Source organism: Crocodylus siamensis, chromosome 12, assembly GCF_052110815.1.
Source record: "Crocodylus siamensis isolate JL-2025a chromosome 12, ASM5211081v1, whole genome shotgun sequence".
Taxonomy (NCBI): domain Eukaryota; kingdom Metazoa; phylum Chordata; order Crocodylia; family Crocodylidae; genus Crocodylus; species Crocodylus siamensis.
Window position 1 is genome coordinate 6513237 of NC_143406.1, and position 21368 is coordinate 6534604.

The following is a 21368-nucleotide window of genomic DNA, read 5'->3' on the forward strand; positions in this document are numbered from 1 at the left end:
AACCTGCCCCGAGTCCCACTGGAGCGCGGGAGGAATTCGGGGCGCTGGGGTCCGACCTTGGGGGTCCGAGCATGCGGCGGCAGAGAGGCACAAGTCGGGCGACGGCACTTTGGCAGGAGGCTCCTTTAATGGGCGGCACTGGCCTCGTCCAAACCACCATAATCTCTGGTGCTACCTCGAGGTATAAAACGGTGAGGGGGGAGGCAGGCGGTGCCCCCTCCAGCAGCGATGGCCGCCCCTCACCCTGACATGATTCCAGGGACACGCGTGCCCAGCAGGCCTCCGGGCTGGGCCTCCCCCCACCCCATGCATGCGAGTCTGGCGCCTGCAGGCCACTTCTCACACAGAGGTCCCCGTGGGGAAAGGCATCAGCCGGTCCTTGCCGAGCTGCTTGCCCATTTCTGCAGCCTCTGCTTTCAGCCACTCCATCTTCTGCTTGTGCTGCTGCACAGCGTCAGCCACGCGGGCATCGATCATGGCCTCGCTGAGGACCCCGTCCTCCGATGCGTACGCTGCGGCCTGCCGAGGGGAAGAGAAGACTGGTGGTTAGGAACAGGGCACCTGTAGCAGCAGCACGCGGAGCTGGGACTGGCCCCCTTGCTCTGGGCAGCCGCACAGCTCTGGCTGCAGCCCTCGGGCAACCGGCACAAGGGCTGGAGCAGGGCAGCCCTGTCCATCTCTGCGTGGGTGCTGCTCTGAGGCGGCTGCAGCAGATTGCTGAGATCAGAGCAAGCCCCCAGTGTGGAGGAGACTCCCTACAGCTTCAATCCCCTGCACCCTCTCTGGCACCGCAAGGAGCCCCACATCTCACTTCCCTGCCCTTCCCGGCAGACTTGGAGATAAACAGGGAGTGCACAGCTTTCCCCAAGAGTGCTGGGGAGCTCCCCTTTAAATATCTGGGTTCACAGCCACATCCCTCACCTTCGGGGCTGGAGCAGCCTTGCTAGAGATGCTTTCTGCCTGCTCAAGCCTTGCACTGTGCATTACCCCAACCACCCGACTAACTCCACGGTGACCCAGACACTAGAGCACTTCTGGGAAAAGCAGGCTAGACAAGCCCTGCGCCTCCAATGCACGCTCACAGGAGAAGCTACAGCCCTTTGCACTGTGACAAAAAAAGTGTTCGATCACAAAGCAGCACCAGAGTGCACAAATGCTTTTATACACACACAGCTTCCCCCCAGTTCACTGCAAGTCTTTGCTATGGGGAGTTACCAAAATGGGGGAGAACAAAACAGTCACCTTTCCGGCAGTGCCGCATTGCCCATGGACACCTATCGCCTTCGCAGCGGCGAGGCCAGAGCTGGTTCGTCTGCAGTTCTGCAAGGCTGCTGCAGCTGGGTCCTGGCTAAGCCCCAGCTGCAGCAGGCTTTTGAGAGGAGATTTCCCCTGGCAAGGATCCTCCCACCAACCCGACCCTTCCCAAAGGCAGGGGGGCTCAAAGGGGGCCAGACCACCGCCTTCTGCTTCCCTCCTTTCTGGGCAGCTCTTTGATCCCTTGCTTAGGGCTGTGGTACAGCCTGGCTGCGAAACCCACGCTGCTTCTCCTTTAAAGCCTCCTAGGGAGAGATCAGCCTCCACCTCACTGCTCTGAGAAGACAGCAGCTCCTGATCCAGCTCTTGGGGGCAGTTGGGAAATGAGTGCCCACCCACCCCCAGCAAAACCAAGCACAGAGCACCTCCAGCCTCCCCTCCATGGCCCATTTATCTTGCGCAAACCCAGGGACACCTAAGCAGCTGTTTGCAATCGGCCCGCAGGCCCAGGGAGAAGGGCGGTCTGAGGCTGGAGCACCCCGACACAGGACGACAGGGCACAAATGCTGTAAGCTGGTCCTACGGATTCAAGCCCCAACTCTGGGATGGCTGCCCTGCCGCGTCCCCTGACGACCGGCCATCTGCCATAAATATTCATGACCAGTTTACAGCATCGTGCCCCCCACCTGTCCCACCCTGCTGCAAAATCTAGGCTGTGGATAGGCTTGAGATCCAGCCCGAGCATCCCTCTGCTGAAGGCTCATCTGGCCTGCCAGAGCTCTCCAAAGCGGCTACCCCCTTTGTCTGCCTGCCTTCTCTTGGCACAAGCCGGCGGGGAGGGAGCTTAGGCATTTAAAATGGAGTGAGCGTGACGCGTGCACACCCCTGGGCTGAGCAGGCCGGCGGCGTTCGCTGCTTCCCCACGCTGCAGAGCCCATCAATCCCATTGTGGAGGCTCCAGCCGAAGCGGCGCAGTTCACGCTCTGCTGATTTTCTCAATGACTTTCTATAAATAGCAAGCCCGAGGCCCTGGCTGTCAGAAAAGCAAATGGGGGAAAGCAGCGGCGCCTTCGGGGAGCAGCTTACATACTGAAAACCAATGCCTGGCTTCATTTGTATTCATACGCTGGGCTCCGGCATGGCCAGATTTTAACCCGTTTGCTGCCCTGCACCTGGTCAAGCTGGAGAAATTGCACTTGGCCCTGGAGCTGCTCAGAGGCAAAAATCAATTGTTCCTCCTCCCTTTTGCCAGGGAGAGGTTACGAAGCTAGGCATGAACCCCCTCCATGACACCCATCTGGTACCCCCACCTCCACCCGCAGGAAGAAAAGCCGAAAAGCTCAGCGGTAGCCTTGGGGTGATGTTTACCAGCGCCGCTACCTCACAGCCCAGCCTGCTCCAAAAACATCTCACACCTCTCTTCCGCCCTTCAGCGCCCAGCACTTTGCAGCCTCCCCCCTACAGAAAACAAGCATTTCACACAGAGGGAAAGGTCACACAAGTCGGAGGAAGAGATGGGCACAAAATGAAGGGAATGTTAGCTGCATCCTGTCTCCATCTAGGAGGCAATCCCAGCGCTAGGACAAAAGAGCAGGCCTCTCTCGTGGGGATGGCGTGGGACTCTTGCAAGAGGTGGGCGGCGGGTAGTGCTAGCAATCGACATGCATTTCCTTGGCTGTTGTTCCAGAGCAGCGGCAAAGGTGGCACGGCCGTGGGTTTGCACTGGAGCCATAGAAGTCAGGAGTTTGGGTACGGCTGGATGTGGCTAAGACGATTCTAAGCATGGAAACCAATGGAGTCCTGGCCAGGTCAGCAGAGGAAGAGCCAGGGAGAAGCAGAACCATGGAGAAGCAGGGGTGGAAGGGACCTCCAGAGGACATCAAGTCCAGCCCCCTGCCTGAGGCAGGGTCATCGCTATCCAAACCATCCCAGACAATCCGCTGTCTTGGAAAAACTACTGTCAAGCCTGACACGAGATATAACACCCTCCCTAACCTGCCGCAGGTAGAGCAGGGAGACCATGGCAGCCAATGTCCTGCTTCTATAAAAGGTTGTAAAGGACCATGCCCCCAGCTACAGAGAAAGAAGAAGCCCAACTACCTTCTGTCTGAGCCTGGAAGTCTATTTCCATGATGCCGACTGCTGGCTGTGTTACAGGCTCTATCTGCTGATTATCCAGGATCAGAGAAACCTGAGGGATGGGGCCAAGCTAACAGCAAGCAATGAACCCACGGTGGATTTCTATTAGCCGTGATCGATTCTGAACCCAGCCTACACAGGGATCGGACCTTTGCAGCCATTTGCCTGGACTTCAAAACAGGAGATTCAAACCCACAGCATCCCTTGCCGCTGCAGACACTGGATCGTGTCTTAATTAGGGCGGGAGCTCGATGGGGTCCAGCCCCGCTTCCCCGGGTGGAACACGCAACCCTGGGCTTGCACACACTTCTGCTACCCCCATTACAGGATGGAGGGGGTCAGGCAAGCTAACACGGAGGTGCACGTGCAGAGGTGAGAGGGCTCCAACTCCACAGGGGAGACCTGTGCTGCACTGCAGACTTGTGGGAGTGGAATAGCAGGGTTTGCTGCTGCCTTGCACTGAGGTACATGGCCAGGCTGGAAGGTCTAGGCATGTGCTAGTGTGATCTGCCCTGCAGACACCCTGCCTAGACCTCATCTGTGGAAGCCCAGCAGCTCCAGCCCCTCACCTGTTAGCTCAGTGCAGCCCCACCCAGATGCCTGTGGGACAGCTCTGTAATAGGATGTGTTTTTTTGACTGCAGTTTTTCAGAGCTGCTGCTGATTTTAAAAACTGGGACAGCTGCCTAAGGCTGGGCATGCTTCAGGGGGGTCAAATCCCTGGGAATTAAGAAAGGAAATTGGTTACACCATGGCCTCTGTCTGCCTTGGGCGGGCAGAGGACAGACCCTGTGGACTGAAGCATTGGGCGTTGCTTAAACCTGCTCTTTTGCTCCTTTAGAGAGAAATGCTGCTGTCCAGATGCTGCCCGTGGTTTTGTTCTGCCTGAGACACCAGTAAGGAGCTTTAATGACTGCAGCCGGCAACGCAGCAAACGACTGTTGGAGAAAAAACTAATTAAGAAAATATATACATGAACCTGAAACAAATTAAGTGACTGGCATGTTGCAATTAAGCTTTGCACTTCGGGGATTCACGTTGAGTCGCATCAGGGGCATAATGCAATGTAGCCAGAGACACGGTGGCAGATGAATGCCTCCCATTCAGTACTTTGTTCTGGCGCCATCCACCATTGCAAAGGGGGAAAATTTTGTGATTATTGTCTGAAGTCTTCAGACGCATTCAATTTTGGGAGCTGTCATGACAGGCTCATCTAGACAAGACAGGGAAGCTTAAAATACCTCCAGACACAATTGCTTCAAGGCTGCTTTCAGGGCTTTTTAAAGAGTACCTGGCTCACCGCATGTTTGCCAGCTTTGCTGTGTAGCTGCGATTAGAAAAGGAAGGTGGAAGGATGACGTTGTGGCTTCCCCTGTTCATTTCCCCCGTGCCCACTCCCACTTTGGATTAGCCTGGTCTACAACTTCTAGGGAAGAAACCCCATGGTATTCCCCCCTGGCAGCACTGAGAACTTATCGAGGGGTTTTGCAGGAGGAGAGAACTGGGGGGACTGCCCAGCCCCTCCCGCGGGTGCCTGAGCCTGAGGAATTTAATAGGAATTCAGGTTTCGGGAGTGAAATGACTAAACTCGAGCATCCCACAGACATGTGGCTCCTACGGGGCGATTTTCTGCCTACAGCCTTGTTGGATGCCTTTTCCTGGTGCTCTAGGTTTCAGGCTACAGCAGGTCCCGCGGCTCCAACCTGATCCTGAACACGCAGCGCTTGAATTCAGTCACACAGGGATGGGTAAGGCAGCAACAATGCAAATGTGTGAAGGGCTACAAAGCTGGGAAGGAGCCACCAAGGCCATCGAGTCCAGCCACCGGCACCACAATCTCCACTTCAAACGCTCATGCACAGCTATCAGAAAACATCCCCTGCAGCACCGAGAAGCCCCTACAATGTAAAACCTTCAAGCAAAGCCATGCCTAGAGCTGGCTGCAAGTGGCCTAATCCCTAGTACCACAGAAAAGGGGCGCCTTTGCCAAAGGAACGGGAACATCCGTTGTGTCCCACACGGCCCATTTGCACACGCAGCCAAGGCCCGAGGCTGCCGGAGGGCTGACATCTGATCCTGACGCAGCGTTTGGGTTAGGTAATTTTATCTGCGTGACCGAGACCTGATTTACGGCTGCGCTACACAAAGCTGAGCCCTTCCTTTGCAGGAAAACGCATTATTCCAGCTGCAACTGATAATCCAATGAGCTCCCACGTCAGTGCTGATACAGATCCAGTACAACGATACCAGCTCATTTTATATATCTATATCAGCCGGTTTAGAAGAGTTGGATTTTTTATGCTTGATTACATAATTTGACTTCAAAAAATGGTTAATATGGGTAGAAAATATATAATGGTGTCTAGTGGGTTTTGCTCACCATTGATATTAATGGGTCTAATTTTAGCCCTCATTTAAGCTATGCCTTGTTCTAAACCAGCTCTATCTGGCATAAACCCACTAAATGCACTTTAAGTGACTGTTAGCAGACTACCTTTGACCTCTCTCTCCTACCTTTTAAACTCTTCTCACCTATGACATTCTCTCGCCTGCTCATTTCCTGTGCTGCTGCTTTTCTTACCCAGGCTCTGGTCAAGCATATGCATGCAAATGCCGAACTATATCATCACCAAACAGCTTAGGGCCTACTACAGTCTGCAGCTGAAACGCTAGCTCCGAGTAAGGTAATGGTAGCTACCTAGACAGCTGTGTTCACCCAAGGACAGACAAAAACCGGCAAATACCTCTGAAATGGGGAAAAGAGGCAGAGCTCAAGTACCTTCTTCAAGGTCACAAGTCAATAGCAGAGCCTGGAATAAAGGCAGCTTTGTAAAGCACAGCTCCTAGCTACAGAAAATTGCTTAATGAACCTTTTTACAGATGCACAGATCAAATAAGGAGTCGCACGATCCTACAGTGGGGGTTTACGGAAGAAAAGACTCAATAGCCTTGGTCAGGAGTGTAGTAAAGTGCAAAGCTAAGGGCAAAAAAAACCCATCCTCCTTTTCCCAGCTCTGCCCGTGCACAGAGCACCCAGCCGTGTCTTGGAAGTTGAGGTCCCATCTGGCCACTGGGGGAGGCTGCACGATGTGTGCTGGGATGCCACAGAGCGGGTACCCCACGCCACACTCTGACCTCTGTCTTTCCCAGGAGGGCTGGTGTTGAATCTGCAACCTGCTTATTCTTTGACGGAGTTTCCCAAGCTCTCGCATGCTGTAACGTCAGCAGATGAGCACTAAAACCTCCTGCCCTACCTGCTGTCATTTTATAGACGCTTGCTTTAATTGTGCTGTTGCGGTCACACACTTTTTAAGGATGTAATTAGGGTAACAGCATTAAGGAAATAAAGTTTCTGTAGCTCCCCTCCTGGTGCACATTAGTTCAAGATCACTTCAGGAACAAATGATGGAGGGGGAGGTCATTCTCAGGGATTAATGATGGGTTCTGAGCATTGACAGCCTGAGGAAAAGCAGAGGGCTATTAGCTGCAGCTTTGTTACCGGAAACGCCTCCTGCCTTGGCCTTTATGCACTGGTAAAGGGTTTCTCTTCTCAATCAAAGGAAGAAACTCCACACAAATAAAAGTTCACTTGGCCCCTCCACATAACTCTTGCTCCAGGGCTTCAAGGCGAGCGCTCTCAGTCTGGACCTGGTGGCCAGGAAACAGCTCACTGCACTGGGAAAGGTGTCATGGTGCCACTCTCTGGCTGCATTTGGGCTGCATGCTCTTCAGAAATGGTCTACGCTGTAGGAGCAGCGTAACATGGCCCTAATCTCAGCTGAGCACCTGCTATTAGAGATGCTGGGAACATCTTGTAATATACACCCAAGCTCATCACCTGGGATCTTGGTTTTCCCTTATAAAAAAATTGCAGATTTTCTGATTAAAACCCTAAATTCCATGATTAAAATGAAACACCACTAATATATATAGATCTATATCGATATATAGATCTGGATATCAGCTGAACACAATGTTTTGATATATTTACAATTATAAAACAATTTGGAAGCCTACCAGTGCCTCAATCTCTGTAATAAAATTAATTCTGAATACCTATATATTGTGGTGTTTGGTTCTGGGTTTATCATCATGGGACATCAGAGCTCTCCCTGCCCCCTTCGCTCGCAGAATGCAGGCCCAGGCCCCTCACTTCCAAGCCACAGCCTCCTGGCCCTGCTGGTGCCCCTTGCCCCCCACCCACAGCCCTCTGGCCCTCCGACCAGCCCTGCTGGAGGGGGCTCCCAGCTGCCAGAGCTACAGGGCCAGGGTCCGCAGCTCCCTGCCCCCCGCAGCAGTGCCCGAGCCCCGGCTACTGCCCGCAGGAGACAGCAGCTGCTGCAGCGAAGCTGAGCACAGAGCAGTAGGCATGGAGTGGGGCCAGCTCCATGCCACGGTGTGCACTCCCCCAAGAGGACAGGGAGGACCCATGCCCCCCAGATCTGCGTATAGGATGGGGAAGCGTAGGCTGTGTGCTGCCAACTTGGGATCCTGCCCTGCTGCCCTCCCCCAGGGCCTCCACAGCTCAGTGGGTGCAACCTGGTGCTGAAGGGCACAGTGGGGCTGCGCACAGAAGCTCCTTGCCACTGCAAGCTCTGCACTGCTCTGGCAACGTGCTCCCTGCCACACCAGACCTACCTGCAGGAGCTGCTCTCCAGGCTGCGTGGGACCATGTGTATATACATGCACATGGTGCCCCTTGCCCGACAGCCTTCCTCTCACTCCCGGCTCTTTGCAGGTGGGAACTCTGCCAGCTAGTAGAGAGCTTGGTGCAAAGCTGCAAAATCTGTGGGTTTCTGTTAAAATGAAAAACCCACACTTTCCTCAGGTAAAGGGGGAAATCCGTGTTTTTCTCCTTTTCCCCTTGGGAAACAGAGAACCTGGATCCCTGCTCAGCAGTCACTATACACCAGCAATTCTCAACCTTTCTACACTGAAGCGCACCCCCCCCCAATGCCAGCTCTGAGCTTTCACTCATTTTTTGACTACAGAAGAAATACTAGAGCAATTCCTCAGTTGCAAAGAACTCAGAGAGTCCACGACACGGCATAATGTTTGTGATGCTATGGATTCCTATTTGAAATCTCTGGGTTTATCTTATCCATCATGTCTATGCGTTTGCACCCCATGGTACCCTTAAAAGTATTTTGCGGCCTCCTGGTTGCGAATCACAGCTATACACCAATTACTGGCTCCCCCACGCAGACCCAGCTCCACTTTCTGGCTGGGACGGTAAGAGTCACAGTCCAATGCATTTAACATTGCTGGACAGGAGTCTGGATGTTTGCACAAAGCCAGCTCTACCTGGCACTTGTGCGCTCTTCGCTAGCAAAGCAGCCTCCCGGAAGCCAAGCTCTCAGGTTTCTCTGTGTTCTGTAGCAGGGAGAGAGATGCCACAATACAACCAAAACACTTACCCAGCAAAGTGATTTACTGCATCCCAATACAGAGAAAACGCACAGAGGAAACGGTGTCAACAGCCCCCAGAAGCAGTCGCTTCTGAGGCCAGCTAATGTGTTCAAGTGGACACCAAGGTAGAAGCGCTATCTACAGGTTAAAAGGCAGCGGGAACAAGTGGCTCTCAGCAGGAGTGAAAGGCACGAGCTCTGAAAGGGTTTATGTGGTTGCTAAGGCAGGTTAAAAAAAAATAGGGAAAAAAAAAAGATCAATTTTTGATGTTGCAACATCACAGAGCAAGCCCACTGCAGCAGACTGCGCCTGGCTTCCTGGATTCAGAGTGCCGCTGCTGAGCTGACCAAACTGAATCCTTCTTCCTAAAATATTATTGAAGAAATCCATTAAAGCGCTCAACTGGCTATACGGCAGCAGGGGAAAATTGTGGTGGAGCAGCCCCTGCAAAAAACAGTCATTCTTTGTTCAGCAATGACAGCCAGCACAGCAACCAGATCGTTTTTCTTTATACATCCAAAGGCGGAAACAAGCCGCCTTCCTTCCTTTAGCCTTGGTGCTGTGCTCAAAAAGCACCTGGATCCTTTCCTAGGCCTAAGCAGGGCATGAGGCTCCTTGTGACGTGCAATTCCAGCCAGGCTGCATCCTCCAGCCACTGTCCTGCTCCGCTCCTTGAGCAACGCATGATGCTGGCACTGAATTACACCACGCTTGGGATCCCTGGAACGTGACAGCTCTTCCTCCGATTAGACTAGCTGCTTCCTGACCCTCAGCTGCCTATCCCAGGCCTACAGTGGACCCACTGGGCAATCTGCCTCTCCCTACTCTGCCCAAGCCAACAGTGGTGCCTAGGATCTCTTCTTGGTTGATAAATCAGACAGGCTTGGCTCCTCTAATCAGAAGAACAGGGGAAGGACTCTTACCTCCCTCTAATACAATGGACCCACTCCTAGTAACTTCAAGTCATGTCCTCCCCTTTTTAACTAGGCACTAATCTCTCATAAGGAAGCTGCCATATAAATGTCACTCTTGGGAAAAACCAGAACTTCAGCTGCTTCTTCACTGTGCAGGATGGGGCAGGGAGGGAGTGTCTGGGCTGGAAGGTCTGTAAGACAGTCGCAAGACCATTGCAAGGGCTTTCGGGCACGGTGCTGGGAACTAGTCTAACACAATGACCTTGGGTTCAGGTGGCTGACGGAGGGGGCAAAGCATGAAAATGCGCTAGAGGAGCTGATTTATTGCCTGTGGGGCATGGGGAAAAGGGAAGTGGTGTTCGTGCTGCCACCGCTCACATTTCAGCCGTGACGCTCGTACGGGAAAGCAGAGCTAGTGGGGGGCGCTGCACAAATCTCCTCAAAGAGCCCCCCTGGAGCACAGTGCATGGCTCATTAAGGAGTCCCTGCAGCCCCTTCTCACTGAATGACCAGATATCTTATTAACTGACTTGGGGGATGGAGGGGGCCTGTGATGATTTAGAATGAGGTAATAAAGCAGCCAGGGGGCTAATAAGCCATCGCGGGTGCTCAGCTTCCACATCCAATTTATAATTCGCTGTCCACTCTCCACGTTGAAGCTCAAGGCTGACAGAGTGCCGGGGCGGTAGTGCTGGGGGAAAGCGATAGCGTTTATCTCAATAACACCTCCCCCTAAATGACTAGCTGATGACGACTCAAGAAAGCATGTGATCCCTGTCTGGCAAAGACAGCGCTCTCTGCAAAGACGTGAGCAGGGCGTGATAGATTACGAGGTCTCTGCTTTTATTACAGAAATAAAAAATCCAGAGCCCTTCTGGAAGCAGGTCTTAAAACTGTGGGAGACTCAACAGATCCAAGAGCTCAGTGATGCACAAACGCTGCCCTGTGCATCTCAGTGGGTTTCACGTCTGACGCCTCGCTGCCCACCCAGCTAACAACTGAACCACAAACCACTCCTAGCCTTTTCTAGATGTTAGAAGCCTGCACTGGCAAACTGCTGCGGGTTTCTGCCTCACCCCAAACCTCTCCAGTTCTGTGCTGTGCTGGCAGTCTGCAAATGTCCAAGACTATCGAAGCCTGCAAGTATAGGCACGGAAATAGGAAAGCAAAATAGATTTTAATATCAAAACAAGCACCGGATGCTGCACTGCCTGTATGGTTGATTCAAAACCTCAATACACTATTGAAGTGTAGCTGCTACAGATTCAACCCAGCTCAGAGACCTCCCTGGAGCAAAGCACGCCTGCCAGGGAGAGCTACGCACTGTGACTGCATTGCAAACCCCATCCTAGTCTGCTGAGGAAGACATCGGTCAAGTGGAAGATCTGGTTGACTTTTGCAATGCGACTCTGGTCTTTTATACAAGTTGTTGGGTGATGACATCCTGGCAGCTGGTCTCATGGACAGCAAGCAGGCAACCAAAAAAGACAAAAAAACCCCAACTGACTTCTCAGAGCAACGGGGGGGTGTCCTGAAGAGTCCTGTACATACTTTATAAAACTAACACTCCAGGCACATGACAACTTGGCTCAATTTTTGCCAATTGTTTCTGGTAAATTTGTTCCATCGCCAAAGGGAGTTGCCTTGACTAGGAGTGAAATAAATTACTGGCATTGGAGCAAAGTGCACGTGCGGGCACATTTGCTTAGACTGAATCGATTAAACTGTTTATCCCTTGGTGAACAAACAAGAACTCTGGCCTTGCAGCAAATTCAATTTGGGTGTATAGTTCCTGATTTTGGATAGAAAATGCCACATCCCCAATTTAAGTTCTCTTAGCCACCTGAAATGCATCAGACTGCCCTGCGATTCCTTGCTGTTCATCATTCTGGAGAGAATTTGTTACAGGGACAGCATGCAATTCTTTTTAACCTCCTGCGAAATTACAGCTTGGGTGTATTATCAGAAAGCAAAAGCAAGAATCCTGCTAACCAGTCTTTGTTCAAGGCAGAGAAGCAGCCCCAGCTACCCCAGATGTACATACATGCTGGAGCTGGTTTTTAAGGCTGGGAGTTGAAGTTCCTGCTCCCACCCCTGCCATTCGGTTAGCCAGGCTCGACAGTCTTAGGAAATATGGCCCACAAGACAGATCCTGTGCAGACTGCAGATCCTGCAATCCTGTGACTTTTTGGAAACAAAAAATAAAATCAGCCCCCGCCCCCTTCACCATAGATCTCGTGAGAGTGGGGCCGTAACACAGAGTGAGCACCTGCAGCTCAAGTCTGAAAAAGACAAGCTCACCTGCAATCAAACTACACCTGAAATGCTACGTGGAAACGCTTGGTAGCCCCGACGAACCACTACACATGCGCAACAGTACCATGGCGTCTCCTGCAAACTCCTCATGGCAGGAATGCCGAGGAGAGAAGATGCTCTCTCACACTTTAAATGGATTAGATGCAAAAACCTTCCTGGAGTCTGAAGGACGCAGTGCTCCTGGCTGGCAGGGCACCATGTGTGTGGACGCTCTATTAGGCAGGGCTTGGTGATGAGCAGGAAACTGGAGCTGCAGCTCCTGAGAGAGACTCTGGATTACAAGGACCCGCATAGGGCTAGGGGATGCCCTTCAAAACAGTTCTTCTGGCAAGTACGAGTGGGGACCCAACCTGCCTGACACAGGAAGGAAGCGAGTGAAACGCTCTGCATTCACTTCACTCCTCTCCAACAATACGAAACTGCAGCTGCAGCCAACTATCGACAAACCAACCTACTTATACTGCTGGCTGGCACCTCCCAAAAAGACCCGCAGCCAGCTGTAGGAGGCTCCTCTCTATGGGAAACCTTCATAGAAAATGAAAAATGACAAAGGACCAGTGATACCAAAACCAATGGTTTGTAGCAATCAGCCGCACACATGAATCCTGAGGCTGGGGGAGAGCCTGGGAGATGGAAGAGCTTCAATTACAATAGCAGCAGCAGGTCGATTGGCAGACTTTGCTCTCCAATCTTACTAAGAAAAATGCCAGTTTACTGCCAATTGTTATTTGCTCAGAAGGAAGAGCCACATTGCCATTGCTGTACAAAGCCAGTGTTGGTAACTAGCTATGGGGAGACAATGCCATCTCACAGCCATGTTGAAGCAAGCAGGGTGGGGGGACTTCACCTATCCCCGATTTGCAGCTTTGCCAGCTTCCCCAGCCGGGCCAGGTGGAAACGAGGAGAGCACCGCGTGATGGTCCAGAAGGCGATGATGTGGATTCTGCAAGGGGTCTGAGTCTGTCCACCCAACAGACTGGTTATGGGGAAGGACACTGCCCCTAAGGACTGCTAGGCCCATCATCAGACTATGTGCAAATGCAAGTTGCTGGGAAGGAAAAGGCTCCAAGCTGGATGGCAACTGAGCCATACAACATCCCCAACATGCATGCTCACACCATTATTTCAGTCGTATTTCTGATAATGCTCCTCCAAATGTTTCCTGTGCACCCAGTGCCTGCCTAGAAATTCCTGCCCTGGATCCCTCCTACTTTAGCTTAGGAAGCCGACAAAAATACTACTCCAAACTCTGCTTTTGAGAGCTAATTTGTGCTAATTTTCTTTTGAAATAAAAACAAGTTAGACCATGCCAGGAGGTGGGGAGTATGTCCAATTCAGCTGCTTTTTTTTTTTTTTTTGCAAAGTTATTAAAAAACTGGAAACATGACATTTTGCAGACAGAATTCCTTACCCGTGACCTTGAACATGGGGAGTGGTAGCACACGTTCTGAGCTGCTATGAATATGAAAATACACACACACACACACACACTGGGGATAAAGCACGGTCAGCTTGTTCGGGCAAAGAATTGTGAGGCAATTTCACCGGACACCGTCATAATCCCAGCCACAGAGGTGCAGGGGAACCCACTAGAATTAATGAATACAGGTTGAACAAAGGCTGGACTGAAGGGTTAAATGAACAAGAGATTGATTTTCTGATGGACAAGATTACATTTCACACCCGACTTCTGCAGGGTAATCAATGCCCAGATTTTACACAATGCCTTTCGATTACAATTGCAAAGTGCTTTATGAAAGAGGTCAGTATTATGAACCCCATTTTACACTGGGGAAACTGAGGCAGGGAGCCTAAGTGTCATGCTCCTGTTTACCAACTGGGAACAGAAGCCAGGCCCCCTAGACTCTGTTCAGTGCTCAATCTACTAGCCATGAATCACAAGCCTCTTTCAAAATATGTTAGCCCAAAAGACTGCACTGTGCATATGAGTAGAGGGCTTGGGAGTCAGAAGACCTGGACACATTTCTCCATCTTTTGTTGATTTATTATATGTTCCTGCGCAAGTCACTTGGCCCTTGGGCTTCAGTAGCTCCATTGTATAATAAATAAAATACCTGCTTAAATTGCCTATGTTATTACTCAATCTGTAGCTGCAAAAACATTGTGTGCAAGTCACACATGCAGCAACAGCTACACTGATGGATTTGGCCTGGAAAGTGTAAATATTCCCTCCTTAGATATTCCTCTAACAAGCCAACCCTTTCGAGGGCTCACGCTGTCTACACCTTTACAGTAACAATACACACCTTTGGCTCTAAACCTACAACCAGAGGATTTCCTTTCAGCATAACATTAAAAAGGCCTCTGAGTCCATTGTGCGCTATTCAGGAAGCTGATGGCAAACAGCACCTCTTTCAGATTCAATGCAAAGCGAATAGCCTGTCAAAGGATCGGGAGGACAGACCAAGTTATCAAGGTTATCTCTAATTATAACACAAAGAACACACCTCTCAGTGCATCTTTAACTGAGAAGAACACCCACAATATCAGAAAAAAAAAGTAATGTTAGTGATAGTCTCGCGTTCTAAGGAATAAGGCACTGGTTTTCATTTTCAGCCATACTCTGAGCCACATGGATTGAGAAGCTGGTTAGAACAAGCTGTGACCATTTAAACTGTCACAAGATTTCCAACTCGCCTCAAAAGTACCTTTCACAAGTAATTGGTGTTCCATGCAATGCACAAGTACTTTACTCAGGAACAGTTTAGCAGAGGTCCTTTGTTCTTGCTTCACATGCACGTAAAAAAAAAAAAAAGGAATACATGGGTCCAAAATATTAATTTTCAACCCAAAGTTATAACCTCTTTTGCTGACTTCATGCAGGCCGTGGAATGCCGGGCTGGGGTCTCAGCCTAAGCAGATACTCCTGAGAACAAAGATCCTGTTGGCATGCAAAATCTTTAGCATCAAAAAATAAGAAAAGAAAATTCAGAACAGTCACACTTTGATATATGGAGCAAAAACAGGTCTGGTTGCCGTTTCCACCACACTATAAATGCACAAGTGCTTTAAAGGCATCTAGAACAGATACATGACTACAGGATCTTATTCTTTATAGAAGAGCATTTCCACAGGGCATATACAGCCTGAACAGATAATTGGAAAGACACTGCATAGCTTTTTGTTGGTAACTTTAAATTTGTACACTGCATATTTAAGAACCAAATTCTGCCTTTTGTCACACCACTTAATTCTGTGTAGCGATTCTAGTGAAGTTGGGATGAATATACATTGGATTCTTGTCAAAAAATTAGCTAAACTATTCATAGTTTCATAATTTGTAGGGTCAGAAGGGACCTGAGTAGATCATCGAGTCCGACCCCCCGCCATGGCAGGAAAGAGCACTGGGGTCAAACAACCCCGGCAAGGGGATTGTCAAGCTTTGTCTTAAACACCCCCAGGGTAGGAGCCAGCACCACTTCTCTTGGAAGTTGGTTCCAGACCCTAGCCGCCCTGACCGTGAAGTCGCGCCTCCTGATATCTAACCTAAACCTACCCTCTGCCAGCTTGTGACCGTTATTCCTGGTCACTCCTGGCGGTGCTCGGGGGAACAGGGACTCCCCCAGTCCCTGCTGGTCCCCCCCGACTAGTTTGTAACAGGCCTCCAGACCGCCCTCAGCCTTCTCGTGTGGAGGCTGAACAGGTTCAGGTCCCGTCGCCTCTCCTCATAGGGCCTGCCCTGCTGTCCCCTGACCATGCGAGTGGCCTCCTCTGGACCCTCTCCATGCTGCCCACATCCCTCCTGAAGTGCGGCGCCAGAACTGGACGCAGTACTCCAGCTGCGGCCTGACCAGTGAGGGGGAGGATCACCTCCCTTTGGACCTGCTCGAGATGCATCTGTGGATGCATGACAAGGTGCGGTTGGCCTTCCTGACTGCCTCCCCACACTGCCGGCCCATGTTCATCTTGGAGTCAATGACGACCCCAAGATCCTTTTCTGCCTCTGTGCTGACAAGAGGGGAGTTCCCCAACCTGTAGGTATGGTGCCGGTTGTTCCTCCCGAGGTGCATCACCTTGCACTTGTCTGTGTTGAATCCCATCCTATTCTCATCCGCCCACCTGTAACCTGTCTAGGTCTGATTGTAGCCTATTCCTTCCTTTTAATATGCCCACATCCCCCCACATCTTAGTGTCATCAGCAAATTTGAACAGGGTGCTTTTCACCCCCTCGTCCAAGTCACTGATGAAGATGTGGGACCCCACTGCCCACCTCCTTCCAGGTCGAACATGACCCATCCCCCACCACTCTCTGGGTATGGCCCTCCAGCCAGTTGGCAGCCCGTTTTACTGTGTAGGTGTCGACACCACAGTCCCCCAGTTTCTTAATGAGAACGGGGTGAGAGACAGTGTCAAAAGCCTTCCGGAAGTCCAGGAAGACGATGTCCACTGCTACCCCTGCATCTAAGGATTTGGTGACCTGGTCGTAGAAGGCCACCAGGTTGGTCTGACAGGACCTGCCTCTAATGAACCTGTGCTGGTTGCCCCTAAGCATGCACTCCCCAGCTGGCCCCTCGTGGACATGCGCCAGAATAATTCTCAAAAAGCTTGTCCAGGATCGAGGTAAGACTAACTGGACTATAGTTTCCTGGGTCCTCCTTCTTCCCCTTTTTGAAGATGGGAACCACGTTGGCCCTCTTCCAGTCCTCTAGCACCACACCAGAGCACCACGAGTGCTCGCACAGGCGTGCCAGGGGTCCCGCAATGACCGCAGCTAATTCCCACAGCACTCTGGGGTGGAGATCGTCCAGACCGGCTGACTTGAATACATCCAGTCCCTCCAGAAGTTCCCTAACTAGTTCCTCACTAACCCTTGGCCTAGGTGCGCCTCCCCTAGGGTCATTCAATTGTGTTCATTTAGTATCTAACAATCCTCCAGCAGCATAAGCTTCTTATTAATTGCAACAGCTATGGCATTCTGCTTGTCAGGAAGACCAGATGTGAATACCCAGTTCTGCTCTCTATTCCAGTAGCCTGCCTTAGCTCAGAAAATGTCTTTAATCCGAAAGAGATGGGCTCTGCCCCAGAGCTGAGGTTTCAGTGCTGCAGGAAAGGAACAGCCTCTCGTGCTTTGACCATTGTGATTTGCAACCCAATGGAAGGTCAAGGAAGCTGAATTCTGAGTGTTCAAATGCAACAGGCTTTACACCATCACCTCAGCACATGTTACTGCTGCTGAATGAAGTTTTAATGAGACAAGCAATTCTGCAAGGCCTCCTTTCATGAAGCCAAAATGAGAGGCAGAAATAAAGCTGGTGCCAACCCCATGTGGGGCTGCTCTTTTCATCACCCAGAAATGTAATACAAGCCTGGGCTCGGATGGAGAGGATGAGAAGATAAAGCAGGTGGGGTACATGCCCTTGGTCTTCTGAGGTGGTTTCAGGGACAGGTCTGGTCCCAGGCTAGAGCTACGGAAGGAAAGCTGAGGACGTTCATGCCAGGCTTAAAAGGATGGGCCATCGTGCTGTGAAGGGGTATCACAGTACCAACACAACCAAGCTGCATGTGAAGCTATGAAATCCCCCCTTCCAGAAACACTGATCTCATGGCCCAAGTTTCCAGCTCCTATCAACAAGGAGATCTGATTAAAGCAACACACAGCTCTGGTGTCTCTTCTTAATGCCGATACATCCCAGCCTCCCCCAGCATTCATCTTCTCCAAGGAGTGTTACAGAGAAATCCTAGATAAGCCCAAGCCATAGCTGGGACCATGCAGAAGCACAGCTGTCATGCAGTGTCAGACCACTGTGAGTATTTTGGAGAACCTCTATCCTGCTGAAGTGGAGCAGACCTTGGTTCAGAACAAGGCACGACAATCCACCAAGCACATACATCAAAGCTTGGCTGGGCTGGCTCAAACATTTGGCTGGCTTTACCGAGAGCTTGCGGCTATGCTGCTCTTCACATGTCAAAAAAATGCAGAAACACTCATGTCAAAGTCAATTCATCCCAAAACTACTTGGATCGCTACCCCCGTCCCCACTCCCCAACCCCGAGGCACAAATATCTGAACACATAGACACACTGCTTGCCTGCTAGCTCATGATCTCAACATTTCAAAACCACAGACCACTGTGCCCTCCTCACTGCCCATATCTTCCATTTGCTCAGTGCGCTCCCAGTGGCAGCCTGCGTCACGTGAACCACCAGCCACAATGATCTGATCTAGGCTCTGGCTAGCTACATGCAGCAATATTTGGTCTGTTTTATTGACTGCCACTGGGCATTAGGTTGATGGCTTGAAGTCCCCGATATCCCCAGTTCAACATCCTGCCAGACCTACCCCTTTGGTCCTTGCCCCCCTGCCTTGCATAATGGAAGGCTGCTCTGGAGGTCTGACTTCAGGTTCTTTCCCCCATATCCAAGGCATGCAAAACTGGTCCAGGGTGCTATCAGCTCTGTAGCCATCCTGGAGAGTCTGTCAATTGCTTCCCCAAACACACATCTCAGGACATGGGAAAAGGGATGAAAAGGTCTGAGCAAGTGCAAGAGGTGAACAGCTGTGACGAAAGAAGTGGCTTGTTAGGAAGACCCCTTCCCCTGGCACTGAGCAGTGCCCTAGGACCAGACGGTTGCAGTCATCCATCCTAGAACTGGTTGAATTTTAGCGAGGCTGATGAGGCGCAGCCTTGCTTTTCGTGACACGATGGATTTGAGATCATACTACTCTCCAGTGAAACCTACCGTTCACTTGAGCTTTGAGAGCACCAGGGAAGCCAACCTACCTGCCATGCCACAGCCAGCTGTGAGATCTCTCGCCCAGACATGCCCTCCGTCAGCTTGGCGATATCAGAGCACTTCTTCCCATAGTCAAACTGGGCCAGCTTCAACCGTCTGAAGGCAGAAACAGCCACGTTAGTGCCTATGCATCCACGCTGGGAGGGGAATGGGGATAGCGGGGGTGGGAGTTTCCAAAGGACTCTGCTTCTGCTGAATGGGAGCAGAATTAAGTCAGTGTTGCAGCTTGCTGAAAAGCTAGGCTGGGTAAGAAGGAGCAACATGGTTGAATGCAGGCACGGAGCGTTTCTGTGCCAGAAAAGGGAATGACAGTCCCGAACAGGAGGCTGCGTTAGAACAAGGGGATAAGGAAAGACATTGTCCCAACCCTCAGATAACCACTCACCTAACACATAATTGATGCTATTGTGTTAAAAGTAGATGCATCTACGACACAATAGGAGGCAGGGCTCCGCAACTTGCCCTCTGGAGGGGTCTTGTAAGGTTTGATCTACTCAACAGAGCTTTGCTGGCCTTGCTACTTCAAGCAGGGATGTGAAGAGGGGACATCCCTCAGCTATGGAAGGTCTATGGCAGCCTCCCCTTACCCATGACTGAACACAGCTATGACAAGAGAAGGCAGCTTTTGCCACCTCCATCTCTGTTGCCACTGGGGGTTCCAATTGAGACAAGCCTTAAGTCTTGCATGTGGGGTATTGCTGGCCAGAGCAACCTGTGCGAGGCTGCCAAAGGCAGTGGGGCAATTCTGACCCATCCTGAACTCCTGCTGAGAGTGCTGGTTAAGACCACACAACTTTCCTGAACCCAGGTATTGGTATCCCAGCAAAAGTGTTAGAAGCAGACTGAAAAACGAGATTGAGGCATCAACCAACCACTTAACAACCACCACGTGAGTCATTTTACCTCTCTGCAGCAGCTCTCTTTTGGAAGTTAGGGAACAAAAGACCAAAATGGCCCTGCCAAAAACTCTCATTAATTAGTATCCCCCATACTTGTTGGCACCATTTCTACTTCCCTTCATGTGGTTCACACCAGAGTTTTATATGCAACATAAAGAAGGGAATTTGCTAGGGAGGCTGACTCTGCAGCCAACTGTGGACTGATGGACAGAAGGACAAGATAGCTGAACGTATAGATCGTCACACAGCGTGACACAATAGGAGCCTGAGCAGAGCATTAAATATCCAGATGCCTGGGTTTGGTTCCAGGCCTTCAACTTGCTCTGAGCCCTACTTCATTCAAGTCAGTGGGTCACTGACCCTAAGCATGGCAAAAAGATTGAAGTGGGAGATGTTAGGGCAAGTGCTGGGAATTCAACACTGGTTAACTGTGAACCACAGAGAAGAAAGTTTGGGGTGCACGGTGCTCTTCTGCAACACTTAATTCTGCAAAACTGCAACACTTAATTCAAATTGGAGCCTGGAGACTCACTGCAACTCGTCAAGACAACACAAAAATTCCAGGCTGAGGAGAAGCAGAAGGCTGTGGTCTCCGGTTACCAGAATAAACACAGGGGGCAAAGGCAGGAAGGGCAAAACCCAGAGGCACCCACCCTCCTGATGATGGGATACTTACTGTTTTCCCTCAGTGGCTGGCTTCAGGACATGCTTATCAAAATACATCCTGACAAGCCGCTCCCGCTCTTCTAGCTGTGGCAGGTCAAAATTCACCATCTCATCTATCCGGTCGTTGATGGCCCAGTCAAACTGCTCTGGCTGGTTACTCGCTAAAACAAGCATGAACCTGGGGGAAGAGGTGTTGAGGATAGGTGTACCATGCAGATCCAAAGCAGAGAGCCCTGGCTGCTGCGGCCCACAGAGCCCTAGACATCCATGACCCATAGCTTTATTATAAAACTCCTCACACAGCTTTGCAACAGAGCCTAAATTAAGACCATCTGTCACAGTCTGACACCGTAGCTGGTTAGAAGCATCCTGGCGTACACTGAATAAGCTGTGCATCTCACCCCACTGATGTGATCCAGCAATGGAAATGTACATGTGATGCGGCATTCATCGTACTTCCCAGGTGACAGACTGGGGCTGGAAATAGAGGCCTGTGCTATGAGTGCAGAAGCAGCTGGCTGGAGCATGAGAATTCCTACATGAGCCATCACAGACCCCTCTGATGTCAGCCTGATCCAGCCTGGCTAAAGGCCGGTTACTCACCTCCCTAGATGGGTGGTTCCACTCCAAAAGGGTCAGCCAGCCTTAAATTCACCTCGCCATGGAGCACATCTTCATTGTCTCCATGCTGAGCCTAAGATGGCTAGAGAAAAGTAGCCCCTGCTTGCTCTTGGCAGCACTCCCAGGCTCACCATGCAAACAGGCCCTCGGTAGCCTAACTAAATCCACAGGGTTCATGACCACAGCATGGAAAGCCAGTGGCATGATTCAATCCTTTGCTACTGGGACCATCAGGGTGAGATCTGTTCTGGGGAGAAGACATGGGCCTGGAGGGCTTGAAGGCAGCAACTCTCAGCAGCACTCATTCCCCTTAAACAAGGGAAACATTTAACAGCAGGGAGGCTGAAAGTGCCAAGTCAATTGCTTTCGATTCAAAGCTGGGGAATGGCTGGCAA

The 21368-nt window shown here is 51.0% G+C and overlaps 2 protein-coding genes across 2 annotated transcripts in view; one reads left to right on the forward strand and one right to left on the reverse strand.

Moving 5' to 3' along the window:
* Positions 1-15261, forward strand: part of TMEM240 (transmembrane protein 240) — a 50719-nt gene extending 35458 nt beyond the window's left edge. Inside the window, exon 5 of the transcript XR_016438622.1 lies at positions 4234-15261. The gene's annotated coding sequence lies outside the window, so the exon portion shown is untranslated. The remainder of the gene's footprint in view (positions 1-4233) is intronic.
* The window catches only part of LOC149854536 (ATPase family AAA domain-containing protein 3-like), a 50680-nt gene continuing 29449 nt past the window's right edge, over positions 138-21368 (reverse strand). The window contains exons 14-16 of the mRNA XM_090023126.1: positions 20363-20530; positions 18775-18883; positions 138-519 (exon numbers count right to left, since the gene is read on the reverse strand). Of these exons, the coding sequence (XP_089879252.1) occupies positions 340-519; positions 18775-18883; positions 20363-20530 (457 nt within the window). The 3' untranslated portion in view covers positions 138-339. The remainder of the gene's footprint in view (positions 520-18774; positions 18884-20362; positions 20531-21368) is intronic.